The sequence below is a fragment of the Pipra filicauda genome, unplaced genomic scaffold (assembly GCF_003945595.2).
Source record: "Pipra filicauda isolate LSUMZ 115617 unplaced genomic scaffold, ASM394559v2 scaffold422_size665910_pilon, whole genome shotgun sequence".
Taxonomy (NCBI): Eukaryota; Metazoa; Chordata; class Aves; order Passeriformes; family Pipridae; genus Pipra; species Pipra filicauda.
The window spans coordinates 195,809-219,119 of NW_024104557.1; the positions used below are offsets into that span (position 1 = coordinate 195,809).

A 23,311-nucleotide genomic window follows, 5' to 3' on the forward strand; every position below is an offset into this window, starting at 1 on the left:
GAGAAGATGGAGAGGGGAGTAAAGAAGACTCACGTCAATGAAGGAAGCGTTTACGTAGTCTGTGTTCTCTTCACCTCTCTTCACTGGAATGATTACTCGGTTGAACTCATCTGAAAGAGAACAAAATGATCTGAGATTTTGGGAACTCCTTCAAATCACAACTCTCAACCTTTAGCTGACAAGTCACCGAGGGCTAAGTGGGAGACAGAGATAAGAGAAGGGGAGCCCTGTGCTTACAGCACCTGACTGGGACAAGGACAGTCAGCTCCACCCTCTGCCATGCCCTGGTTTGGGGAAGGAGAAGGGGATGCTGAGCACTCCAGAAGGACCTGCTCAGCTTTGGGACTCCCTTCCCCTCGAGGCAGAAAGCCTTGGCAGCAGAAACCAGCTGGCAGGGCCACACACAGCCGGTTGCCCATCTGTCCATACAAATCTTGGGTATCTCCAAGGATGGAGACTCCTCAACCTCCCTGGGCAACCTGTGCCAGTGCTTGGTCATTCTCACAGTCAAAACGTGCTCCCTGATGTTCAGAGGGACCCTCCTGTGTCTCAGTGTGTGCCTGTTGTCCCTTGTCCTGTCACTGGGCACCACTGGGAAGAGCCTGGCTCCGTCCTCTCTGCACCCTCCCTGCAGGTGTTGATGGACTTTGATGAGACCCCCGGAGCCTTCTCTTCTCCAGGTTGAGCTGTCCCAGCTCCCTCAGCCTTTCCTCACAGCAGAGGTGCTCCAGTGCCTTCCCTGGGCTCTCTCCAGTCTGTCCCTGTCCCTCTGGTACTGGAGAGCCAGAAATGGACCCAGTGCTTCAGGTGTGGCCTCACTAATGCTGGGCAGAGGGACAGGACCCCCCTCCCTCGACCTGCTGGCCCTGCTGTGTCTCTCACAGCCCAGGACACCACTGTCCTTTGTCACAAGGGCTCGTTGCTGGCTCAGGGTCAGGTTGGTGTCCACCAGGACCCCCAGGTCCTTTCCTGCCGAGCTCCTTCCCAGCGGGGTGGCCCCAGCACAAACTGGTGCCTGGGGTTGCTCCTCCCTGGGGGCAGGACTTGGCACTTTTCCTTGAGGAACATCATGAGGTCCCTGTTGCCCCGTTTCTCCAGCCTGACTCCTGTCCCCACACCCACCGGACACGCAGACAAACCAGCCTTACATGGAATTATCTGAAGCACCCTGTTCTTCTTCATGTTTGCTGGCAAGTTGCCCGTTCTCATCTTGTCGTTCTGGATTTTGATTGAAGTGAGCTTCTGCAGGGGAAGGAGCAGAGCAGAGGCAGGTTTCAGAGCCACCCAGAGCCAGGCAAACACGTGCTGGTCCCTGTAGCCCAGCACCATCCCACCGGCTCCCATCAGGACAACAGCCACACTCACCTTAAACTCCTCTTCCAGCCCATTGCTGCTGGTCCCTGGCACTTTGTTGTAGATCTTCTGGAGGTGGATCTCTAAGGAGGTCACCTCCAGCTCTGTGTCACCGTAGAGATAGTGCTCCAGAAGTGCTTGGTATATAAACACATACTGCATCTGCAAGGGTTGCAGGGAGAAGCTGTCAGCCCCTGTTCCATGCCCAGGGAGCACATCCTGGTGCCCGTGCACATCTTGCAATCCCATCACCCCACTACCCCCCCCGTGCTCTCTGGGCAGCTGGTGCCCCCCTGAGACCCTAGGAAAGTAAGGGACAATCTTCCTGCCACTAAATGGGGACTGGGACCTTATTTGCTGCACCAGGCAAAGCTAAAGAGACCCCAAATGTTATCCAAGTCTGGAGAAAAGGAAGCTCAGGGGGGCAGGGGAGACCTTCTTGCTCTCCACAACTCCCTGACAGGAGGGTGGAGCCAGGGAGGTGTCAGGCTCTGCTCCCAGGGAACAACGGACAGGAGGAGAGGAAATGGCCTCAAGTTGTGCAAGGGGAGGTTTAGGTTGGATACTGGGGAAAATGTCTTCATGGAAAGCATTGTCCAGCCCTGGCACAGCTGCCCAGGGCAGTGTTGGAGTCCCCATCCCTGGAGGGATTTAAAAGCTGTGTGGATGTGGCACTTGGGGACATGGGTCAGTGGTGGCCTTGGCAGTGCTGGGGGAATGGTTGGACTCAATGGCCTTAAGGACCCTTCCAACCTAAATGATTCCATGATTCTGGGAAGGGGATTAAAAAGGGCAGGACCAGTAAAGGGCTCACTTGACACAACACCCACCAAAAACGAGGGACGATGCTCAACCCTCACGCGGGCTTTGGCTGCGTGATGGAAATCCAACCCCAGAGCAGAGCCCAGGAGGAGTGGTAGCCCCACACTTACGTCTGTCTGTACCATCTGGCAGCGCTGAGCCCGGATCCGGCTCACGAAGCCGTAAACATCCACCTTCCTCTCCGCGTGCATCATGTCCAGCATGGCATCGATGACGATGAAAGTGCCCGTGCGTCCCACCCCGGCACTGCAAGGCAAGGGACAGCCCGTCAGGGCAGCGGGCCTGGGGGCCCTTGGAGGGCAGTCAGGAGTGAGCCAGACACTCTCCAGCCCTGAGCAAACACCTCAGTGTCTGTCTGGGAGATGGGAGAGGTCCTGGTGTTCACTGCACTCCGGGTTTGGCAGCTTCTCCAGTGACCGCAACGGAGTGTGTGACAGGCTGGGAGAGCTGGGGGTGTTAGCCTGGAGAAGAGAAGGCTCAGGGGAGACCTTAGAGCCCCTTCCAGTGTCTAAAGGAGCTCCAAGAGAGCTGGACTTTAGGGTGGTGAGGCCCTGGCACAGGTTGATCAGAGGAGCTATGGCTGCCCCTGGATCCCTGGAAGTGTCCAAGGCCAGGTTGGACGGGGCTTGGAGCAACCTGGGCTAGTGGAAGGTGTCCCTGCCCATGGCAGAGGGGTGGAATGAGACAATCTCTAAGGTCCAGAGTCCTAATAGGCTGCCTGTTCCTACCAGCTGCCTGATGCTCCGTCCACTTCTACATGAAGATGAGCCCATGGGGAGGCTTTGGCTCTTAATGGGAACTCAGCCATTAAGGAGAATAAGAATGAGGCCAGCAGACGCTGTGGAAAGAGGCAGCCCTTGTGTCAGCTGCCTCACAAGAAAGAATGAAAGATGGACTTGGGAGGTTGTAAATATAACCATCTTGGCCTTTAACTGTGGGGCTTCCCCCTATTGAAATGTGGAAGCCTCTGTGGCTCCCCCAGGCTTGCTGAAACCACTCCATATGAGGCCTAAGACCACAATCCTTGCTCCAGGCATGGTGTCAGCTCAGTACTGCCTTCTCCTAACAAGGGGTGCTGTCCTCTTGTGCCTGCAGAGCCAAGGGAGATGCCACCAGTGCCCAGCACTGGTGCTCAGCTTGGCTCACTCAGCATCCAGCCAACCCAAATGACCCCTCAAGATGAGCTGCACCACAACAACATCACTGATCCCAAGAATTTCCTTCCATTCACATGCATTTTTTGAATGTTTCCATGGGGAACATCCCCATTTAACATGGGAAAGTTGAATAAAGATAATAAAAAAGTCCTGACTGAACACAAAAATTCCTTTTAAACAGGAAGTGCTTTCCAGGCGACCGAGGTCAGCTGTGAGCCCGACTCACCTGCAGTGCACCACTATGGCTCCTGCATACTGGGGATTGCAGGTCTTCACCTTCTTCAGGAATTTCAGCATCCCGATGGGGGTGAAGGGCACCCCGAAGTCGGGCCAGCTGGTGAAGTGGAACTGAGTCACCAGGCGCTGGGGCTTCTTGTTCGTGACGTCCCCGACCTGAGGGGAAACGGGTACCCAGGTTAATGATAAACCCCCAGGTTCCCTTTCTTCCCCCAAAATCAAGGGCAGACAGGAAGTTAAAGCCCTGAGATGGAGCTGGATGGCTTAAGAAGCAGCGTCCACAGCTGAAAGGACTGGGATCAGTCTCTGACTCAGGCTCTGGGACGGATTAGTCTCTGAAAATGTGACATTTTAATCACCCAGCACCACATCCCACATCTGAGGGGTGCAAGATGCCAGCCTGGCCCTGGCTGCAGCTCCAACCTGGCAGCAGCTGCCACATTTCATTCCCAACAAGCTCAAACAGAAGCTGTTGCTCCATCCTTTCCCACTCCTTTGCCCACAGGATCCTTGTATTTAAGGCAGAGGAGGAAACCAGCCGTGTCCAGACTGCTGGAATGAAGGATGAGGCTCAGGAGAGTCACACTCAGGGTCCAGACAGGTGTTCAGGCACCAGCTCTTCCTTGCCTGCCTCTGAGAACAGCAGGAAAACAAACAGAGCGACCAAACCACCCAGAGTCTCCTTGGAGGACAAGGAAATGTGGTGACAGATGGGAAAGCAATCAAACCCAAGCACACAGAGCTGGATTTTGTCTTGGCTTGTGGGACAAATCTGATTATTTGCAGGCATTAAGCGTCCGTGGGTGAGAGCAGGAACCAACACTTGTATGACAGGATGGAATTTCAGCCTTGGCATCCATCAGCTTTTCCCTGTTCTCAGTACCAGCCACACTGGGAATGGGCTCCCAGGTGTTTAAGAGGAATAAATTCTTAATACTCTGGTTAAAAGTGAATGGTGGGGATCTTTTCACCCCAGCTCTTAATCTCACAGCACCTTGGAGGAGCATGGCAGCACCTTTGGGATGCCCAGCGTGGAGAGGGGAGGGGTGGGGTGGGATGGGAGATGAGCCCTGGCACCTGTTGGATGCAGAACTTCCGCACGGTGTAATCCACCAGGACAGTCACGTCCTCCACGGACACTCGGATGTTCCCGTATGTCCAGCAGCCCTGATCCGGCCAGTACTGGGCACACTTACACTGTGGGGAGAGAAAACAGGTGCAGGTGAGCTCTGGACCCTCACAAGCCTGGGAATGTCTCCAGGACACGCCCACAGGCACGAGATTCCAGCCCATAGAGCCCTCTGGCACTCACCTCTTTCCTCTCTTTCAGGTTGGTCACCATGACAATTGTCGCTGTGTTTTGCTCCCAAATCATCCTCCAAAAATCGTTCACTGTCTCTTCCTTTGGTCCTGAAGGGAAGGCAAAATGAAATGTTGTCTCTGGGATCAACTCCCCACGATTGGGGACCAAAACCCAGTGTGTGAGGTCACACAGCGTGGATGATCCATCACATTTTTTGCCAAGAGATGCCAGCACAGGAGGTGCTTTGATGTCTGGACATGCCTGACCCAAGGAATAATCCTATCACACAATAGATGGGATTTTTGGATAAGTTTTAAGAGCAGGAATTCCATTTTTAGCTGGAGAAGGGGAAATCAGACAAACAGAACATGGAAATGACTTGCCCAAGGTCACCCAGGGAAATTGTGGCCGTCTCAGAGTCCACAGAAATCCTGCCCTGGGATCTTGGCCTTTAACCATGGGATCCCATTTCAGTGTGGCACAGGGATAGTTCCCTGCTGCCTGCCAGACATGGAGCTAACTCAGCCTGGACTCCCTTGCCAAGCCTGAGGCTAAGGGTGAGGCAAGGGAACAGCAAAGCCAAAGCTTAACCTGAGCCTGGAAGTGCTGGTGGACCTGATCCAGCCTTCCCCCTCCAGGAAGAGCCAGGGAAACTGGCTGGTAATGAATGCTCGGACCCACTGGCCAGTCAAGAGTGGAAATACAAAACACTCCCCTGGGCAGGTAGCACCCTGCTGTTGACAGGAACCTCCCTGTGAGTGGGAATCTTGGTTTTAGGGATATGTTTGGACTTCTGAAGACCACAGGGACATTTCTCTCTGCCCCATCCCTGGAACTGTTCAAGGCCAGGTTGGATGGGGCTTGGAGCAACCTGGTCTAGTGGGAGGTGTCCCTGCCCATGGCAGGGGTTGGAAGGAGATGATCTTTAAAGTCCCTTCCAGCCCAAACCATTCCATGATTCTATGATTTGGGGAACTGAACTAAGCAGCTCCCTGGCAGTATTTCCAGAGGTCACATCACCTGCATGGTGGGCTGGGGTGGAAGGACAAGGTTCAGGGCAGAAATGCTTTGACACTCTCCAGCAATGGGTATGGCACAGGTTAAGACTTCTCTTCCTCTCCCAGCACATCCAGCACTGATCTTTGGCTGGGAAAACCATTTTGGGAACAAACTGTGGGACCAGCCAAGCCTCCTTTTGACCAGAGGAGCTTGGCAAGATGATGTGCTGTGGTTAGAGTGGCACAGCTTCACTGAGCAGAGGGATCCCAGCCCAGCTGCCACCCACCAGGGCTAGAGGAATAACCAGGAATTTACCTTGTGCAGCAATGAACTTGTTTTTCTCTTGGTACCCCTGCAGAGAAAAAGAGAAAAAGGAAGAGAAATGAATATTTGTCCAACACAAGAGTCATAAAATTCATCTACATCAGTAACAAACAGAACCAGCACCTGCTCTGCTGCTCATTCCTCCACGTGCAGAGAAGGGCTGCAGCCTTCCAAGGGGGAAGCAGCACCGACAGTGGGGCAGAAATAATGGAAAATCCCTGTGCAATGGGCAGTTTTCCCAAAGGAACACTCCCCACACTCACATGATGCAGGAATGACCCCACTCGTTGGCACAAGGCACTAATGAAGTGCTACCTGACAGCTCTTCCACCAGGATCAGACTCTGCATTCAGAGCATCGTGTGAAAATCAGCACTAATCCCTGGGAGAGGAGGCTGTTGAGCTCGTGGGGATTGATTTTATTTACTGGGAAGGAAAGGAAAAAGCTCTTTTGGGTCTTGCTTTGCTTCATGTGCCCCTGTCTCTCACGTGAGCCTTCCAGCTGATTTGAGCCACACGGTGACAACCACACAGGACCCATCTCCTCCCGGGAGCAGAGCAGGGCAATGTTGCTTCCATTTCAGCTGGATTCCTTGATTTCTTTTTCATCCCCTTCCCCCATCCAGCCCTGCAAACTGGGAAGTAACTGGCCACACTTTTCAGGGACTTAAAAGCTGTGTGGATGTGGCATTTTGAGACATGGGTTAGTGGTGGCCTTGGTAATGCTAGAGAATGTTGGACTTGATGACCTCAGAGGGCTTTTCCAACCTAGATGATTCTTTGATTCATCAGCTGCTAATCACAACTCCCCAGCTGCTGCAGGAGTAGTTCCCAAGCCCTTTCCAAAGGGCTTGGTGGTGGGACCAGGCACCACCAACCAGGGCAGAGCCAGTGGGGATTTTCCCCTTCACATCCCAAAACTCACATTAATGAAGGAGGCGTTGATGTAGTCGGAGTCAGGAACCCCTTCAACAGGAGTCAGGTGAACCCTGGAATGATCATCTGGAGGAAAATTAAAACCCAGCATTAAAAACAACCCCCTCCGTGCAGCTGGTACCTGGCACAGTGAGAAAGCCACGTGTCAGAGCAGCGGCTGCTCTCACTGGCTCCCATGAAAAAACACCTTTGTGCCCCCAAATTCTTCTTGCTCAAGCCTGGAGAGGTGCTAGACCTTGCCTAAAGGAAGTTTTTCTTCTGCAGAGTGCACACCTGAGGACACCCTGAGCCAGCCCACTGCCCAAAGCCACCAGGCAAGAGCTGTCCCATCCACTTCACTCTCCACGGCCTCCTGGCTGCTGATGGCTCCACGGAGCTCCTCCTTCCAGGTATCTAAAGCTAAAGCAGACACAGCCACCCACCTGGGAGGTGAAATGACCTCAACCATGCCCCTGTCCATCCCAAAACCAGGAACAGGAGGAGCACTGGATGTGTTTCCCCCCACCCAACCAGCTCCGATACCTACAGGGCAAAATGTTCACGTATCTGTTCTTCTCCTTGTTCTCCTCCTTGGAAGCAGCTTCACACGTGGCCTGTATGGGACACGCTGGGAGAGCCTGAAATGGCAGAAAAAAAGGGTTCCCCGTGATCTCACAGCACAGCAAGAACCACAACGTGCTGGCACATGTCACATCTGAGCATCCTGTCCCTCTGGATATGTCCCCACCACCCATACCCCTCACCTCCACTCCAGCACCAGCTCCTCCTCCCCACCGAGCTCAAAGTGACCATTTAAATAGCTGGGCTGGACCAGAGAGAGCAAATCCCTTTGGAAACAAGAGGGATTCTGGCTCTCTGGATCCATGAACACGAGGTGGCAGCAAAGCCTCGAGCTCCAAACCCACCAGCGAGCACCGAGGAGCTCATTTCTGCCAGCGGAGGCTCCTGCTGAGATTGCCTCATTAACAGTGCTGCTAATTGTGACCTGATTAAGCCCCCATCGCCCGAGCCCACCCAGTGATGGGAAGGCACACCCATGCAGGGGGTTATTCTTCATCCAGAAGCACCAGGGACCTTTGGTTGGGGGTGCTGGGGTGACAAGTGACACTGTCCCAGGGTTTCATGCTCGAGCACAGGAGGTGCTTCCCCAGCACTGTTATTTCACATCTTCTTTGAACAGCAAAGAAGAGAGAACATTCTGGAGGTGTTCACCATCCAGCTGACAGCCTGGGAACGGAAATCTTCAGGGCCATCAGGTATTTATAAACCAAAAAATCTCCCTCCCTGGGCACTCACTGCACCTATTTGGTTTCATCGAAGCGCAGCCAGGAAGGGGATCAAGTTGTGCAGCAGCTGGACAAAGTCCAGTGGCTTTTTTTTTTTGACCTTCTCATCATCCTCATAGGGCCATATCATGCCTTTGACCCGGGTCTGGAGCAGCAGGAGCGGCTGAGGGAGCTGGGGGGGCTCAACCTGGAGAAAAGGAGGCTCAGGGGGGACCTTCTGGCTCTGCTCCCAGGGAACGAGGGACAGGAGGAGAGAAAACAGTCTCAAGTTGTGCCAGGGGAGGTTTAGCTGAATATTGGAAAAATTTTTTCATGGGAAGGGTTGTCCAGCTCTGGCACAGCTGCCCAGGGCAGTGTTGGAGTCCCCATCCCTGGAGGGACTTAAAAGCCATGTGGATGTGGCACTTGGGGACATGGGTCAGTGGTGGCCTTGGCAGTGCTGGGGGAACGGTTGGACTTGATCTCAGAGGGCTTTCCCACCAACCTTAATGATTCTATTCTATTCTTTCCTTTTCTATTTTATTCCATTTCTGTAATGCCAAGTGGAAACAGGTTTATCATCACAATAAGCTTCAGAGCTCAGCAACGTCAAGAAGAGGTTGGAGCCATCTCAGAAGAGATGCTCTGTGATAAGCACAATATCTTAATTATTACTCAGAGCTGAAGGCCAAGCTTTGTCATACACATTGTCATCACTCTGTTTCAGGGTTAACAGCTCATTGAAATGAGATGGAGTCATTCCTGTTTCTCTGTCATAGCTCTTGTTTTGGTTCTTTGTGGATTTAAGCCTTGAGGATTGGGAGGAGAGAGGCAGAGCTTGGGAGGTAACCAGCAGGCAGGTAAGCTCTGGAAGACCCCAAGACATCCAGAACCATTCCTGAACATAAAAAAGGTAACCCTGTGGTGCTGGTTGCTAGAAATCCTCTACTTTCTGTAGTGAGTGTGAAAGGGAGTGGTTTGTCCACCCTCACTGCAGATTCAGGGACAGAATTGGTCCTCCCACCTCACAGAATATGCTGAGCTGAAAGGGACCCACAAGGATCATCCAGTCCAACCCCTGGCCCTGCCCAGACTCCCCAACAATCCCTGAGAGCATTGTCCAAGTGCTCCTTGAGCTCTGGCAGCCTTGGGGCTGTGCCCACTGCCCTGGGGAGCCTGTTCAGTGCCCAACCACCCTCTGGGGGAACAACCTTTTCCTGAGATCCAACCTAAACCTCCCTTGACACAACTTCAGCCATTCCCTGGATCCTGTCACTGGTCACCAGCGAGAAGAACTACTTAGAATTACAGAATGGTTTGGATTGGAAGGGACCTTAATGCTTATCCAGTTCCATGCCCTGCCATGGGCAGGGACACCTCCCACCAGCCCAGGTTGTTCCAAGGCCCGTCCAACCTGGCCTTGCACACAAACCCCTGAGGACCAGGACGAGGTTGACCATCTGCATCCTAAGCCCAAATCCTGGACAGCCTGTGGGACTGAAGGGCAAGAAGCAAAGGCACTCACGTTGAACTCCTCCCGAAAGAGCTTGTTGTCATCTGCCATGCGCCGGTTGATCTCCTCCTCCAGCTTGTCCACGGGCAGGGGGGGGTACTTGCGGTTGGTGCTGGGGGAGCGGGCGAGCAGTGGCATGCTCTGGGGCTCTGCAACGACACCAGGAGTCAGAGGGGCCCTCCCAGCTGCCCCCCTGTGCCCAGCACTCGTCACCCACACCCAGGTGGGCACAGGGACCCCGCACACCTCGGGCCGTCCGCTTTTAGGGCCACTTCATGTCCTCACTATTCCCGTGTTTTCATAGAGCCACAGAATGGTTTGCGGGTGGAAGGGACTTTAAAGATCATCTAGTCCCACTCCCTGCCATGGGCAGGGACACCTTCCACTATCCCAGGTTGCTCCAAGTCCCGTCCAAACCGGCCTTGGACACTTCCAGGCCTTTTGCTCTTCCTACGTACACTGCACAAAGTCTGACAACCCCCTGCAGTGCTCCAGGCTGGGGCCAGAGTTGCTGGAAAGTTGCCTGGAGAAAAAGGACCTCAGCAACATTAGCTGAATGTGAGCCAGGTAAGTCCAGGTGGGCAAGAAGGCCAATGGCCCCTGGTCTGTGCCAGCCCTGGTGTGTCCCAGCCCCAGGGCAGTGACTGTCACCCTGTGCTGGCACTGCTGAGGCACCTCCAGCCCTGGGGGCACTTCTGGGACCCTCAGACAGGAGAGACATGGAGGGGCTGGAGTGTGTCCAGGGAAGGGAACGGAGCTGGGAAGGGGCTGGAGCAGCAGGAGCAGCTGAGGGAGCTGGGGGGGCTCATCCTGGAGAAAAGGAGGCTCAGGGGGGACCTTCTGGCTCTGCAACTCCCTGACAGGAGGGGGGAGCCGGGGGGGGTCGGACTCTGCTCCCAGGGAACAAGGGACAGGAGGAGAGGGAACGGCTTCAAGTTGTGCCAGGGGAGGTTTAGGATGGATATTGGGGAAAATTTCTTCCTGGAAAGGGTTGTCCAGCCCTGGCACAGCTGTCCAGGGCAGTGGTAGAGTCCCCATCCCTGTGGATGTGGCACCTGGGGACAGGGGTCAGCGGTGGCCTTGGCAGTGCTGGGTTAAGGGTCGGACTTGATGATCTCAGAGGACTTTTCCAACCTAAATGATTCTGTGATCCTCTGAAAATGAACACCCTGGGATCAAGCTTTACACTGTCACAGAGGCAGGACAGGGCAATGAGGACCAAGTCATCAGTACTGGGGGTGGAGACCACCTCACTTTGAATGTGAACTTCCCCCCTCACTCTCATGGCAAGTCTGGCACCATCACAGTGACACAATTCCCAGGAGGGCACAGCAAAGGCAGCTGTTGCTTGTGTTCCTCAGCAAAGCCAAGAAAGGCCACACGAGGGTTACACCAACACAGCCAAGGGTTTATGAAGTTCACACCTCGGTTTACAGTGATGGAAAACGGGCAGGGAAGGCCTTTAGCAGCCAACAGGAAAAAAAAAAGGTGCTGAAATTCAATTAGTGCTTCTCAGAAGGTGTTTGGTTTATGTGAAAGGAGCTCTGAAAAGCATCTGAACTGAGCTTAAGAGGTGGTGGATCCTCTTCAGCTCTTACTTAGGTGACTACACGTGAATGAAGATGCCCAACTTCAGACCCTCAATGGGCAGCTCTGGCTCAAAGCTCAGGGGCAGAAGAGTTTAGACATTACAGCAGGTCTGCACAAGGCTTTACAACTGCATTTCTGCATCTTTAAGAGGAACAAAAAGGTTTTATAATGAAAAACCAACGTATTCTCTGCTTAATCCTGGAAATGTTAGTTTGGTGTCTACAGTTTGAAGATCTCAGTTTTGATCAGACATCATCCTAATTTAAAAGGGTAAAAGGATGTTTAGTTATTCCCCAAAGATGTGTTGTTTCAAAAAAGGTTCTCATTTGAGTCAAAGAGATCCTGTGAAAACTCAAGGGCATGTGAGTAGTTTGGTGCTGGAATCCCATCTTAAACATCAACCACATGAGGGAAAACGTTTGGTCACTGGAATGAAAGGTGCAAAATGAATCTTCAGTCTATAAAAGTTTGCCAAAATCATGGAAAACACAGAAAAATCAGACCAGGGACCAAAGGAAAATGTAAATGAAAAAATACTTGCCTACAAAAATATGAGCTGGGAGAACAAAGCCCCCCAAGTCTCCAGGTGTTGTGACTACTGTGGGCAGGGGACCCTGGGAAGGGTCTGGAGCACCAGGAGCAGCTGAGGGAGCTGGGGGGGCTCAGCCTGGAGAAAAGGAGGTTCAGGGGGGACCTTCTGGCTCTGCAACTCCCTGACAGGAGGGTGGAGCTGGGGGGGAATCGGGCTCTGCTCCCAAGGAACAAAGGACAGGAGGAGAGGGAATGGCCTCAATCCCCTGTGCCAGGGGAGGTTTAGGTTTGATATTGGGGAAAATTTGTCCATGGAAAGGGTTGTCCAGCCCTGGCACAGCTGCTCAGGGCAGTGTTGGAGTCCCCATCCCTGGAGGGATTTAAAAGCCATGTGGATGTGGCACTTGGGGACAGGGGTCAGTGCTGGCCTTGGCAGTGCTGGGGGAACAGTTGGACTCGATGGTCTCAGTGGTCTTGCCCAACCTAAATGGTTCTGTGATTCTCTGAACAAAGCTGATTCCCCTGTGAGATGCATTGTTGCTCCCCACCGTGGGCCTCACCTGTATCATCCGTCCGGCCGTTGGACAACCGAAAGGAGTTGGAGTGACTCCCTGCCTGCTTGTATTTCTTGAACCTACCAAAGAGAAGGGAGGGGACACGTCAGTCGGAGCCCAGGTCACCCCCTGGAGGAGAGATGCAGGAGTCCCTGCTCCCTGGGCTGATCCAGCAAAGCACACAAACCCCAGGTTGATCCGTCCTGCAGCAAAGCCCTTCTCCATGTGCTTTTAACTTGGAGCAGCTGCTCCCTTTCCCTTTGCCTGGAATTAGGAGTTTTGCTGAATCACTGGGCAGGCAGCAGCGAACAGAAACCCTTTTCTTGAGGGCTGGAAGCCAGGTGGGAAGGGCTCAAAAGTCTGCTGCTGCTGCTGAACTCCTGAGGCAAAACTCTCCTCAGGTTCACTGCTGTGAGAGCAGGCCTGGAGCCAGGAGACAAAGGGAAGTTTTTCACTGCTGAGGAAACAGGGTTTTTTTGGGTTTCTTTTTCAGACTTATTTAATCACCAAACTGGTGAATAAATTAAAATGTTTACTGGAGGTGAATAAACACCCTCTTCTAACTCCCAGGAGCTGGGAATGCCGCATTTTCAGCAAGCCAGATGCTTGCATTTTTAAAAATGGACCTAATAAGGCTTTTTTATGCCATAATTCCAATTACAGCACCACCTAACACCCCTCATAAGCTCCAGCCATGCACTACCTTGCACTGGAAGATACACAGACATGATGTGTAGGTTTGGTACCCAAGGCAGAGCTTGGCTCTGGATGTTGGATACTGTTTGATATCAAGATGGGAATCAAGGAATAACACATGCAAAGGACTCTCTGGCTTGAGTGTTGTGTTCAGCCTCCTTGGATTACCCAATCCATCACCCTTTGCCCCACAAGGAAACCTTATCTGCTTTTACCTGTGCTGACAGGACTTTTAATCTACCCTAAATATGATATTTTGAGTAGCAGAACAAGAATTCCCCACATGAGGAGCAGCTTTGTAGAGAAAGGAATAAGCAGCATTGCCTAGATAACCCCAAACATAATTTTCATTCACTGCCCTTACAGGTTTCTTTTCAAAAGCATCAGCTGTGTCAGCCTTTAGCTTGGGAAACAGCACAAAAGGCTCATTCCTGTTCATTCAGGAATTATTTCTGTCAAAAAAAGGGGATTCAGCATTAAAGCAGTTCTTACCTCAACATGTACAGCACAATAATAATAAATACTATGACTAGAAGGGAAGACAGGGCCACCATCACAGCTATAATTGGAGTCTCATCTGCAAGAGGAAATGAAAGGTGTGGTTATGCACATTGAAAAACACCCAGAGCCATCATTTAACGGGGCTGACTTCTACAGTTTGTGCTTGAAAAACAATTACCATGATGATACTGACAACAAAAATAATAATAAATAGTATTAAGTGATGTTATGTTTCTTCAGTCTGAGATGAAAGGCAGAAACAGGACCTGAGTGAGCGCTCTCAGGTCAGATTAACACCTGTAACCACCACTCAGAGCACCTCAGCCTTCTCCAAGAGTTGGTCACTGTGGAATTGTGACCTTGCAGATGAAAACAGTGACTGAGGAAGTCGGGACTGGGCTGTTTTAGGGGTTTCTTTTGCACAACTGAATGTGCACGTGGTGCAGCCACCCGTAGAAGTTTCCTCTGTCCCCTGAGGATCCACAGAGTCTTCTGCCTGAGACTTCAGGATCCATAGAGGATCCTAACAGGTCCATGAGTTTGGTATAACATGATAAAGAACTATAATAACACAGGTGAAAACTCTGGCCTTTTTAAGATTCCACAGACACTGCATTTGTGAAACCACTATGATTCTGCTTCCAGTTCCCTGTCAAACGAGACAAGAGGGCAAAGCTTCCTCCTGCACCCGGGACCTGAACACCTCCAGGCCAAGGTTTGATCTGGACCAGGCTGCCCAAAGAAGCTGTGGCTGCCCCTGGATCCCTGGAAGTGTCCAAGGCCAGGTTGGACGGGGCTTGGAGCAACCTGGGCTAGTGGAAGGTGTCCCTGCCCATGGCAGGGGTGGAATGAGATGGTCTTTAAGGTCCCTTCCAATCCAAACCATTCCATGATTCTACTATCATAGAATAATCTGGGTTAGAAGGGACCTCCAAATGCCACCTAGTTCAACTCCTTACTCTTTCCTCCCTGGAAATACTGAGTTTGGAGAGCAGGAGGTGTCAGACACCCCACTGTGCTCTGCACTGCAAGGCCACCGAGTGGGATTTCATTTGGCTCCTCGGGGGAAGGCACCACACAATTCCCCTGCACAAACACTTGGATTAGCCACGTCTGAAACACTCCCGTCCTCCAGGACCCACGACAGGTTTTTTTTCTTTTAAAATGAGCCCTTTGTGACTTGTCCTGGAGGTCAGTGGAACAGTGGAGCAAATCACTCAGGTGGGCTGAAAGCCAAGCAATGCCAGCTAGAGAGGAGAATGGCCCTGAAGGGAGTTTTTGCAGATAGATGTGGATGCCAGCGATGCCAGCTGGGGTTATTTTCCTTTTCCACGAGCTCCCTCAATCTATATTGGCCACTGCACCACATCTACATGCCTTGCCCCCCAAGGCTGCAGGGCATGACCCCCCTCTCTCCACCTTCTGTGCATCCATTTCCCTGCCAGGGCAGATTCCTGCTCCATGTTTCTCAGCAATTTCAGCCAGCAGATTTTTTTAGGTGGGATTTATTTTGTCCATCTCTGAGCTACCAAGGGGAGCTCTGGTTGTATTTCTTCATTTGTCCCTCTGTGGTGTGAGGCCTGGGAATGTTCTTCTGACCAAAAGATTTGATTTCTGTGTAATGATTTGAAGGCAGTGACCTGGCATGGCAAATTAAAAAATTAAATTATCCTGGTTTTGCATGTCTTTATTCTTTCCATCTGCTGTCCTTGTGCAACTCCCCCAGCCCAGCTGCAAAAAGTCAAGGAATTTATTGGGAATTCTGCCTCCTGCAAACTTAATAGGTTCTTTAGCCTTGGCATTCCTCACCTCGAGGCTTCCCAAAAGCAAGACCAGGAAGGCAAAGCAACCACGGAGGGTCTTGGCCCAACCACAGCCAGTCCCGGCCTCTCCCATAACGAGCTCCTCTTTGAGACTTCCGACCACAACCATCACCTCCATCCGGGCTGCAGGAGTGGAAGGAGAGCTGCCTTCCCAAATCCTGTGGTGTTATGCCCACACTACACACCGTTAGACCACTTTTCCTGCCTTGGCTGGAGTTAAGCTCAGCCTAACCAGCGCTAAGCCGGGGCTGCTGTGGCAGTGCTGGTTGGCAGGAGAGGTGATTTATGGGCAGGGGTGGCTCTGGCACAGGATGCAGGGAGTCTGCAGGGTCGGGGGTTTGATTTGCAGCCGTTCTTTCGACACATCTGGAGGGACGGGATGAGTTGGAGCTTTCCCACCGCGGTCTCCAAGAGCCAGAGAGCTGCCAGGCCCACCCAGCACAGCCCAGGCAGGAAACAACCTGGAGGGTCCCCAGCTGCTCCCTCCTTCCCCAGCCAGCCCCGGGGAGAAGTGCCAACCCTCCCACAGCTCCTGTCCTGCTCCAGCCTCGGCCCCAGGGGTTTCACACTGGCAGTTCTCTTGGAAAAGGGACAAGGACTCAACCCTCTGCTTCCACAGACCTGCAGTGCTGGAAGCCTGGAAGGCATCAGGATGCTTAAATCTTGTCCTGGCATCTCTGAGGAGGCAGTAAAGCATCTTCTGGTGCTGGAGATCATGTTCCAGCTGGAGGCAGATGTGCTCTATAGGCTGTTCCCTAAACGTCCCACAGACCCAGGAGCGGCCGCACGCCAGAGAGGGCCAGGGATGAGCAGCCTGTCCCTGCCAACATCTGCCCAAAAACTCAGAGAATCATGGAATGGTTTGGACTGGAAGGGACCTTAAAGCTCATCATGGGCAGGGACACCTTCCACTAGCCCAAGTTGCTCCAAGCTCCATCCAACCTGACCTTGGACACTTCCAGGGATCCAGGGGCAGCCACAGCTTCTCTGGGCAACCTGTGCCAGGACCTCCCCACCCTCACAGCCAACAATTCCTTCCCAATATCCCATCTGACCCTGATTTCTGGCAGTTTGAAGCCATTCCTCCTTGTCCTGTCTCTCCATGCTCTTATAAAAAGTCCCTTCTTCATATTAGCAATATTAATATAAATGTTGTTAGGAAGTCAGATTTATTCCCTTTTTTTTTTTTTGTTTCTTTGCTCTCAGGAACAGGGATGAACAACAGCAGAGAGAGCACAAAATCAGACCTAAACCCTGCCAGATCCAAGGGAATTACACTGAGCCTTTCTGCAGCAGCTTAACCATCATTTTAAATGAATTCTCTCGGACCTGCATCCCTTTTATTTCCTCTGCTAAATGTGTTCTGACAGTAACTGCTGCAGAGCATCTGCCTGTTCCTCTGGACCATCAGCAGGATGGGGTGAGCCTGGCACAGAGAGCAGCACAACGGGAATGCCAGGGAGTTCACAAAGCTAAAACACCCATCAGAGCCATGATGAAAACACATGGAGGCAGCTCATTCCTATAGGAAGCAGCCAGCCCCGCTGCACCTCTGCTCTGCCCACTCCTGGAGTGCTAAAGCCATGACTAATTGCAAATATTCTGGTGGAGATGCCAGTTCTCAGAGCTGAGAGATGGAAAAATGTCCCTAAGTGCTGCTCTGTTACGAGAAATGGGTTTGTGCTGCTGCTTGCCAACAGAACGAAGGAGAATAATAATTATTCCCATCATCTGCAGAATGGGTTTGGATCAAATAGGGTAAGTCACAGTCAATAAAGACAATTCAGAAGCAAAAAAAAAAAAACAAAAAACAAAAGGAAATTTCCTGAATGGCTTCTTAGGCTTCGGTCATCCAACTCCAGGGACGTGCTGACATTTTCAGAGCACTCAGCAGGAACAATTTGTGTCTAACAGGACATGTACAAATTGGAATGGGATTGTTTAGAAAAGCCCAAAAGAAATTAGGATATCAGTGTGTCACCAGCTCTTTTAAAGAGCTTGAGGGGCTTCGTAAAAGAACATTTGGAAGTCCTAAGGAGAGGTCTCTAATAGCAGAACACTTCTGGAAATGTTTTTATTGAATAAAGAGTGATGAAATATAAAATTCTTACCTCTTCTGTCAGAGTTACCTGCAGGAAAAGAAAACAGAAGTCTCTTAGCAACAAAGAAATAAGACATTTTAATAAGTCATGAAGGATCAAAGACCAAGACGGGAACAAATTTAGTAACTCTCATCATCTGCTTGTAAATCTCTCCTCTAAAACACCAGCCACAAAGCCAGGGTGTTAAATGAATTTCTGAGCAAGGGAAAAGGAACAAATCCCAGGTTTTTATCAGCAGAGCAGGGAGCTGCAGCTGAGCTTTAACATCGATAAACACAATTACTGCTCTTAATCGATACCATGGACTGTTTAAGCCCATAACCAGCAAGTCACTGGTGTAATTCATTAGCACTTAAATCTTAAGAGGTAACACTCCTGCATAATTTCAAGAGAGTGGCTGAGCCAAGAGTTCAATTAAGAGCAGCTGGGCTCAGGGATGGGGGTGAGGAGCTTCCAAGGAAAGCCTCTCCCTGCTGGGATGTCTCATCCAGAGGACACCAGAACAAACCCTTGCCAGTGGGAGCACAGCCCAGCTCTCCTGAGGCACCCTGTGGCCCTAATCTACATGTGAAGAGCTGCAGCACAGGGCTGAGGACAGTCCTGGTGGGTTGGAGGAGCAGGAACTGCCTGTAGACCACATAGTTCATGTGTCACCTTCCGTCCCAGTCCCTCTCTTCAGCACCACTTAATTCTTCCAAGACCAATACCCACATTCCCTGTTAAGAGTTATGGCAAGGGCAGCCCTAAAACTGATTTTGCTCTTTGACAAATTGCTTGAAATAAAGAAAGAAGCAGGTTTGGTCACTTGTTCTGGGGACTGACACCAAGTGAGAAGCCACTTCTGGCCTTGATGGCTCAAGGGCCAACGTGTCATGGCACACACCAAGGGAGTTCACCAAAACCAGTAACCCAAGTCACAAAAGAGGTAGTAAAGACACAAAAATGATAAATTCTGTACCCCCATTAGCAGACATTGTATTACAAAACCCATATATTTGAAGTACTTAAGGCTTTTGCCTCCATCTCTCACTTTGAAGGCTACATTTATTCCAAGCTTGCCCCATGTGTGTACCTAAGGTTATGCTGGACCCCTTCACTCTGAAAAAAAAGGATTTGTGCTTGGAAGGGAGCTGGATGAGATCAGGGACAGCAGAACACTGAGAAAGCTGGGTTGTGAACATCCTTCAGCCAAATCCCTTCCTATGTCAGCAGCAAAGACAACCTCACTGCAGCTTCGTGGGCTGTGGAATCTTTCCAAATATTCCCAGAGGAAGAGGGCACACACATCTCACTGCTGATGTGCTGAGATGTCCAATATCCCTTGAGAAATCTGTTCTTAGGGAACATGCACTTGACACCTCCCTGCATTAACTCCACCATTATCTTCTTTGAGTGTTTTCTACCACACCACTGAGTTACCAATCCTGTTTTTCCACTAAATCCCACACTGCCAAGGCTTTTGCTATAAGGTCTAGCAGGCACTGCTAATCCTAGTGTTGCAACTCAGAGCCTGCCACCCCACTGTCACAGGCAGGGACACCTTTCACTAGATGATCTTAGCCCAAACCCTTGGCAGGATAAACCTCTTCTGATCTGGGATGTTCGGGAGTTATATTGTTTCATATCACCAGAGCATTCGCCCCAAAAGTGTCTTCTCGCTCCATTTTGTTCAGCGAAACAAAAGAAGAGCAAAGACTCAAACCCAGGGGCGGGGTGGCCTGGAGAGGCAGAGGTGGAGGAGGTGGCCTACCGTTGTGGGAGGCAGAAGAGGTCTCCTGTGTTGTCACCACCATACTGGAATTCCTCTCCGTCGTCTCCGCTTCCGTGCTGGGGACAGCGGAGTGTGGGGCAGAGGGAGTCACGCTGGGGAGCAGGGAGGTGGCTGGAGGCACAGGCACGGTGGTCCCCAGGGTGGAGGAGGTGTTGAGGCTGCCAGTGGTGGCGTTGGGGGAGATCCTGGCAGCTGTGGTTGGAAGTGGCTTTGACGCCACGGTAGGAACAGTCCCCGGAGTGCTCATGTTGAGCCTGTTGGAGCTCGTCGTAGTCCCATCCTCAGGACCTGCTGTAGGAGCTTTGGTGGGGCTCCTAGGGGAGGTGGGCACTGTTGTGGGTGGCCCTGAGAGAGAAAAAGCACAAGGGAATCTCCATGAGATTCTTTCCTGTGACAGTGGAGGGTTTAGACGCTGGAGATCCTTGTGACTGTAGCTACAGGGATAAAACAACCAACAAATCCCGAGTGCAGGACAGGGAATGCTCTGCACAGCAGATGTAAACTTATAAGAGCAAGCACCTTGAACAGGTATTATGGTATCAAGGGGGCACAAAAATCAGAGCCCCTGGAAGTGAGGATCAGTATTTGCCAGAGGTAAAACCTCTGGGTCCCATTCGTGAGAACCCACAGCCCATCACCCTCTTTCCAACACTCCACATTAGGGTTCCATGGAGGGCAGGAGGAATAAGACACTGAGCACATGAGCTCTTACTCCTTTGCTCCTAAAGATGGGATAAAAGAGAGGAGACAGGAGCACAGTTTACCTGTTGTGACGTTGTTAGCACCTACACTTATCAGGCCACTTCCGAGCAAGAGGAGAAAGAACCACAAATCCATGTTGACCTGGAGAAGAAAGCAGAGAACAGTTACTTAAACCCTCATGAAACATCATCCCCAAGTAATTCAGAGTGGAGACGCTGCTGGGCATCTTGTAGAGCTGGAAGGGAGGAGTGAAGATGTGGCTTGAGTCCCTGTAGGGTGTGGATGGGAAGGATTTGTGGGTATGTTCACAAGTTACCAGGGGGAGAGACCCCAGTCTGGTGGAGCAGCAAAGGTTACCAGGGATGAAGCAGGGAATGGGTGAACTGTGGGAGAGCACGAGAGGAACAAGCTGAGCATTAAAGACAAGGATCTGGTCTTAAAGAAAAGTAATAAATTGTTCATATAATGGTCTGCAAATGACTGTACTTAGAGCAAACTCAAACCCAATATATGTGAAGACTGTGGCAAAGAGCCTTGATCCCAAATGCCCCAGAACTGGAGGCAGGGATGAAGGAGAGGTCAGTGCCCCTCAATGCTCCTGGCTCACTGACACCCTGCATGTTCCTGGGCAGGGTCAGAGCACCTGCACAAGGCCACTCTCAGCTCCATTCAAACCCTGTAGGACAGCCTGCCCATGCAGATGAAAAAAACCCCACAAACAATCCAGGATGATGAGCCACACACTCGGACTGTACGTCCTTCCCAGGAAACGTCCAGCTAAATTACAGGACGATGACATCAGTAAAACCCTTTAAAATACAAGGTTTTTATGGTGATTTCTTCCCCCTGGGGACTTCAGAAAGCTCCTGAGATATGGGTTATGGTTATCTCCTCCCAAACACCTACGGATCCAGAGGCTCAGGCAAGCGACGGGGAGATGTGAGACGTCACCGTGCTGGCCAGAGCAGAGCCCAGAGCTGCCAAGCCCCAGACCAGCACACGGCCCTGGGGCCTCCCAAGGATGGGCCAACATCTTGCCTCTGCTCCGAGCCTGGAGAGGGCTCAGAGACAGCTCTGGTACGTGCCACGGGCCAGCAGCTGCCGCTCGGCTCTCCCGTCCTTCAGGCTTCTGTCATGTGTCCAGTTGCATCTCCAGGATCTCCTGGGAGAAGGCTGCGAGATCTCGCTGCCAAGTCAGCTTGACAGGCTGCCAGGGAAGGGTTTTATTCCCGATGCACGGTCTAACCCTCCCCCTCCAATGCATCTCGTGGTGTTTGTGCTTGCTCTATTTATTTAAATCTGCTCCATCCAGACCCATCCCAAACTCCGGGCAAAAGGACAACACTGAAGTCATCCACGCGCTGGAAACGGCATCAGAAACACAAGATCCTCCTCCCACCCCACCCGGGAGTATCCTCCCACCAGCACCACCCACTTAACATGTTTTTCCTCCCCCTCCGAAAGAAAACCTGGCAAAAATCGACCTTACTCAGTGACCAAAAGGTCAGACAAACCCTGAACCAGAAGGAAACCAAGCTCCAGAGATAAGAGCTTTCCTTGGGCTCCCTCCATGGCCAGCCCTGCTGCTGCAAGCAGGGCAGGGCTTTCTCCAAGGGTCCCACTGGTGTGAGCAGCTGGCTTTCCAGAGGGTTTCATCACCGGTTAAAATCTCTGTCTGCATGAATTTGAACTGATTCAGTCCTCCCGTCACTGCTGGGAGCAGGACTAGCCCTGCAATGCCTCCCCGAGCTGTGGGATGTTGGGAAAACCCACAACCAGTAGTTTGATGGTTTGATGCCATGTCCTACTGCTGGTGATTAACACACCTCACTCAGCTTGGTCAGTTGCCTGCCAGGGTCTGAGATGTGCTTGGTCTAAACTGGTTTGGCCCTGGAGAGAAACTGATGTTTTTAATGAAGAAATTGTTCCCTGTGAAGGTGAGAGAGGCCCTGGCACAGGTTGCCCGGAAAAGCTGTTGCTGCCCCATCCCTGGAAGTGTCCAAGGCCAGGCTGGATGGGGCTTGGAGCAACCTGGGCTAGTGGAAGGTGTCCCTGCCCATGGCAGGGGGGTGGAACTGGATGATCTTTAAGGTCCCTTCCAGTCCAAACCATTCCATGATTCTATGTGTGCAAAGGCAGGAGGAAGTTAAGCCCACACTGAATTTCCAGAGAACATAAATGATGGCTCTGAGATGCTCTGAAAACCTCACAAGGGCTGGTGAAAGCACCAAGGTCTCATCATTGCAACCACTTCCCTTGCTGGGAACCCATCCCTGCCACAGCAAGAAAACAATGGCAAGGGAAAGGGAAAGACTGGGCTCTTGTGCAAGCACCACCAGGGAAAAAAGTGACCATTTCCCATGTTTTGATGAGTATTTGTACAGAAATGCCATTTGTGTAGGCAGATGTGGCTCCTTTCTCTTCCCACAACTTGTTTCTCAAAACAAGAGTTCCCCTTCATTTAGGATCCCCATTCCTTTGGGATCCCCATTCCTTTGGTATCCCATTCACTTGGGATCCCCATTCCTTTGGTATCCCATTCACTTGGGATCCCCAATCATTTGGGATTCCCATTCATTTGTGAGCCTGTTCATTTGGGATCCCACTCATTTGGGATCCCCAATCATTTCAGACCCATTCATTTGGGATTCCCATTCACTTGTGATCCTGTTCATTTGGAATCCCATTCATTTGACATCTCATTAATTTAGGACCCCCCCATTCACTTGTGATCCTCATTCATTTGGGATCCCATTCTTTAAGGATCCTCATTCATTTGGGATCCTGTTCATCCCATTTCCATTCCAATTCTGGGCAACCTGTGCCAGACCTTCACCACATCCTCACATTTTCCCTTGGTACCAAGGCAGGACATGCAGGATGGGAGGAAAGCAGGAGAAACTGTGATTTTCCACTTCTTTCTGCCCTCTGTTACAGGGAAGTAACCCACAAAAAAGATCTTGGGCTTATTTCCATGACCATGAATGCTACATGGACGAAAGCTACACGAGATGCAAAAGCCCTTTGAGATGGTGGGATGATCATGGAATCATTTAGGTTGGAAAAGACCCTTAAGTTCACTGAGTCCACCATCGAAGAGGGCTTCTCCTTCCTGGGATTACATCTGTGGGCA

The 23,311-nt window shown here is 51.5% G+C and overlaps 1 protein-coding gene across 2 annotated transcripts in view; it reads right to left on the reverse strand.

Moving 5' to 3' along the window:
* PTPRA (protein tyrosine phosphatase receptor type A) overlaps positions 1–23,311 on the reverse strand; it is a 117,862-nt gene that overhangs the window by 3,850 nt on the left and 90,701 nt on the right. For both annotated transcript variants that reach the window (XM_027712659.2, XM_039385611.1), the window contains 16 exons: positions 20,241–20,319; positions 19,456–19,821; positions 17,715–17,732; positions 13,772–13,856; positions 12,590–12,663; positions 9,921–10,057; positions 7,657–7,747; positions 7,120–7,196; positions 6,187–6,223; positions 4,882–4,979; positions 4,647–4,766; positions 3,559–3,725; positions 2,286–2,421; positions 1,366–1,515; positions 1,149–1,242; positions 34–110 (listed from right to left, as the gene is read on the reverse strand). In XM_027712659.2, the coding sequence (XP_027568460.1) occupies positions 34–110; positions 1,149–1,242; positions 1,366–1,515; positions 2,286–2,421; positions 3,559–3,725; positions 4,647–4,766; positions 4,882–4,979; positions 6,187–6,223; positions 7,120–7,196; positions 7,657–7,747; positions 9,921–10,057; positions 12,590–12,663; positions 13,772–13,856; positions 17,715–17,732; positions 19,456–19,821; positions 20,241–20,319 (1,806 nt within the window). The remainder of the gene's footprint in view (positions 1–33; positions 111–1,148; positions 1,243–1,365; positions 1,516–2,285; positions 2,422–3,558; positions 3,726–4,646; positions 4,767–4,881; positions 4,980–6,186; positions 6,224–7,119; positions 7,197–7,656; positions 7,748–9,920; positions 10,058–12,589; positions 12,664–13,771; positions 13,857–17,714; positions 17,733–19,455; positions 19,822–20,240; positions 20,320–23,311) is intronic.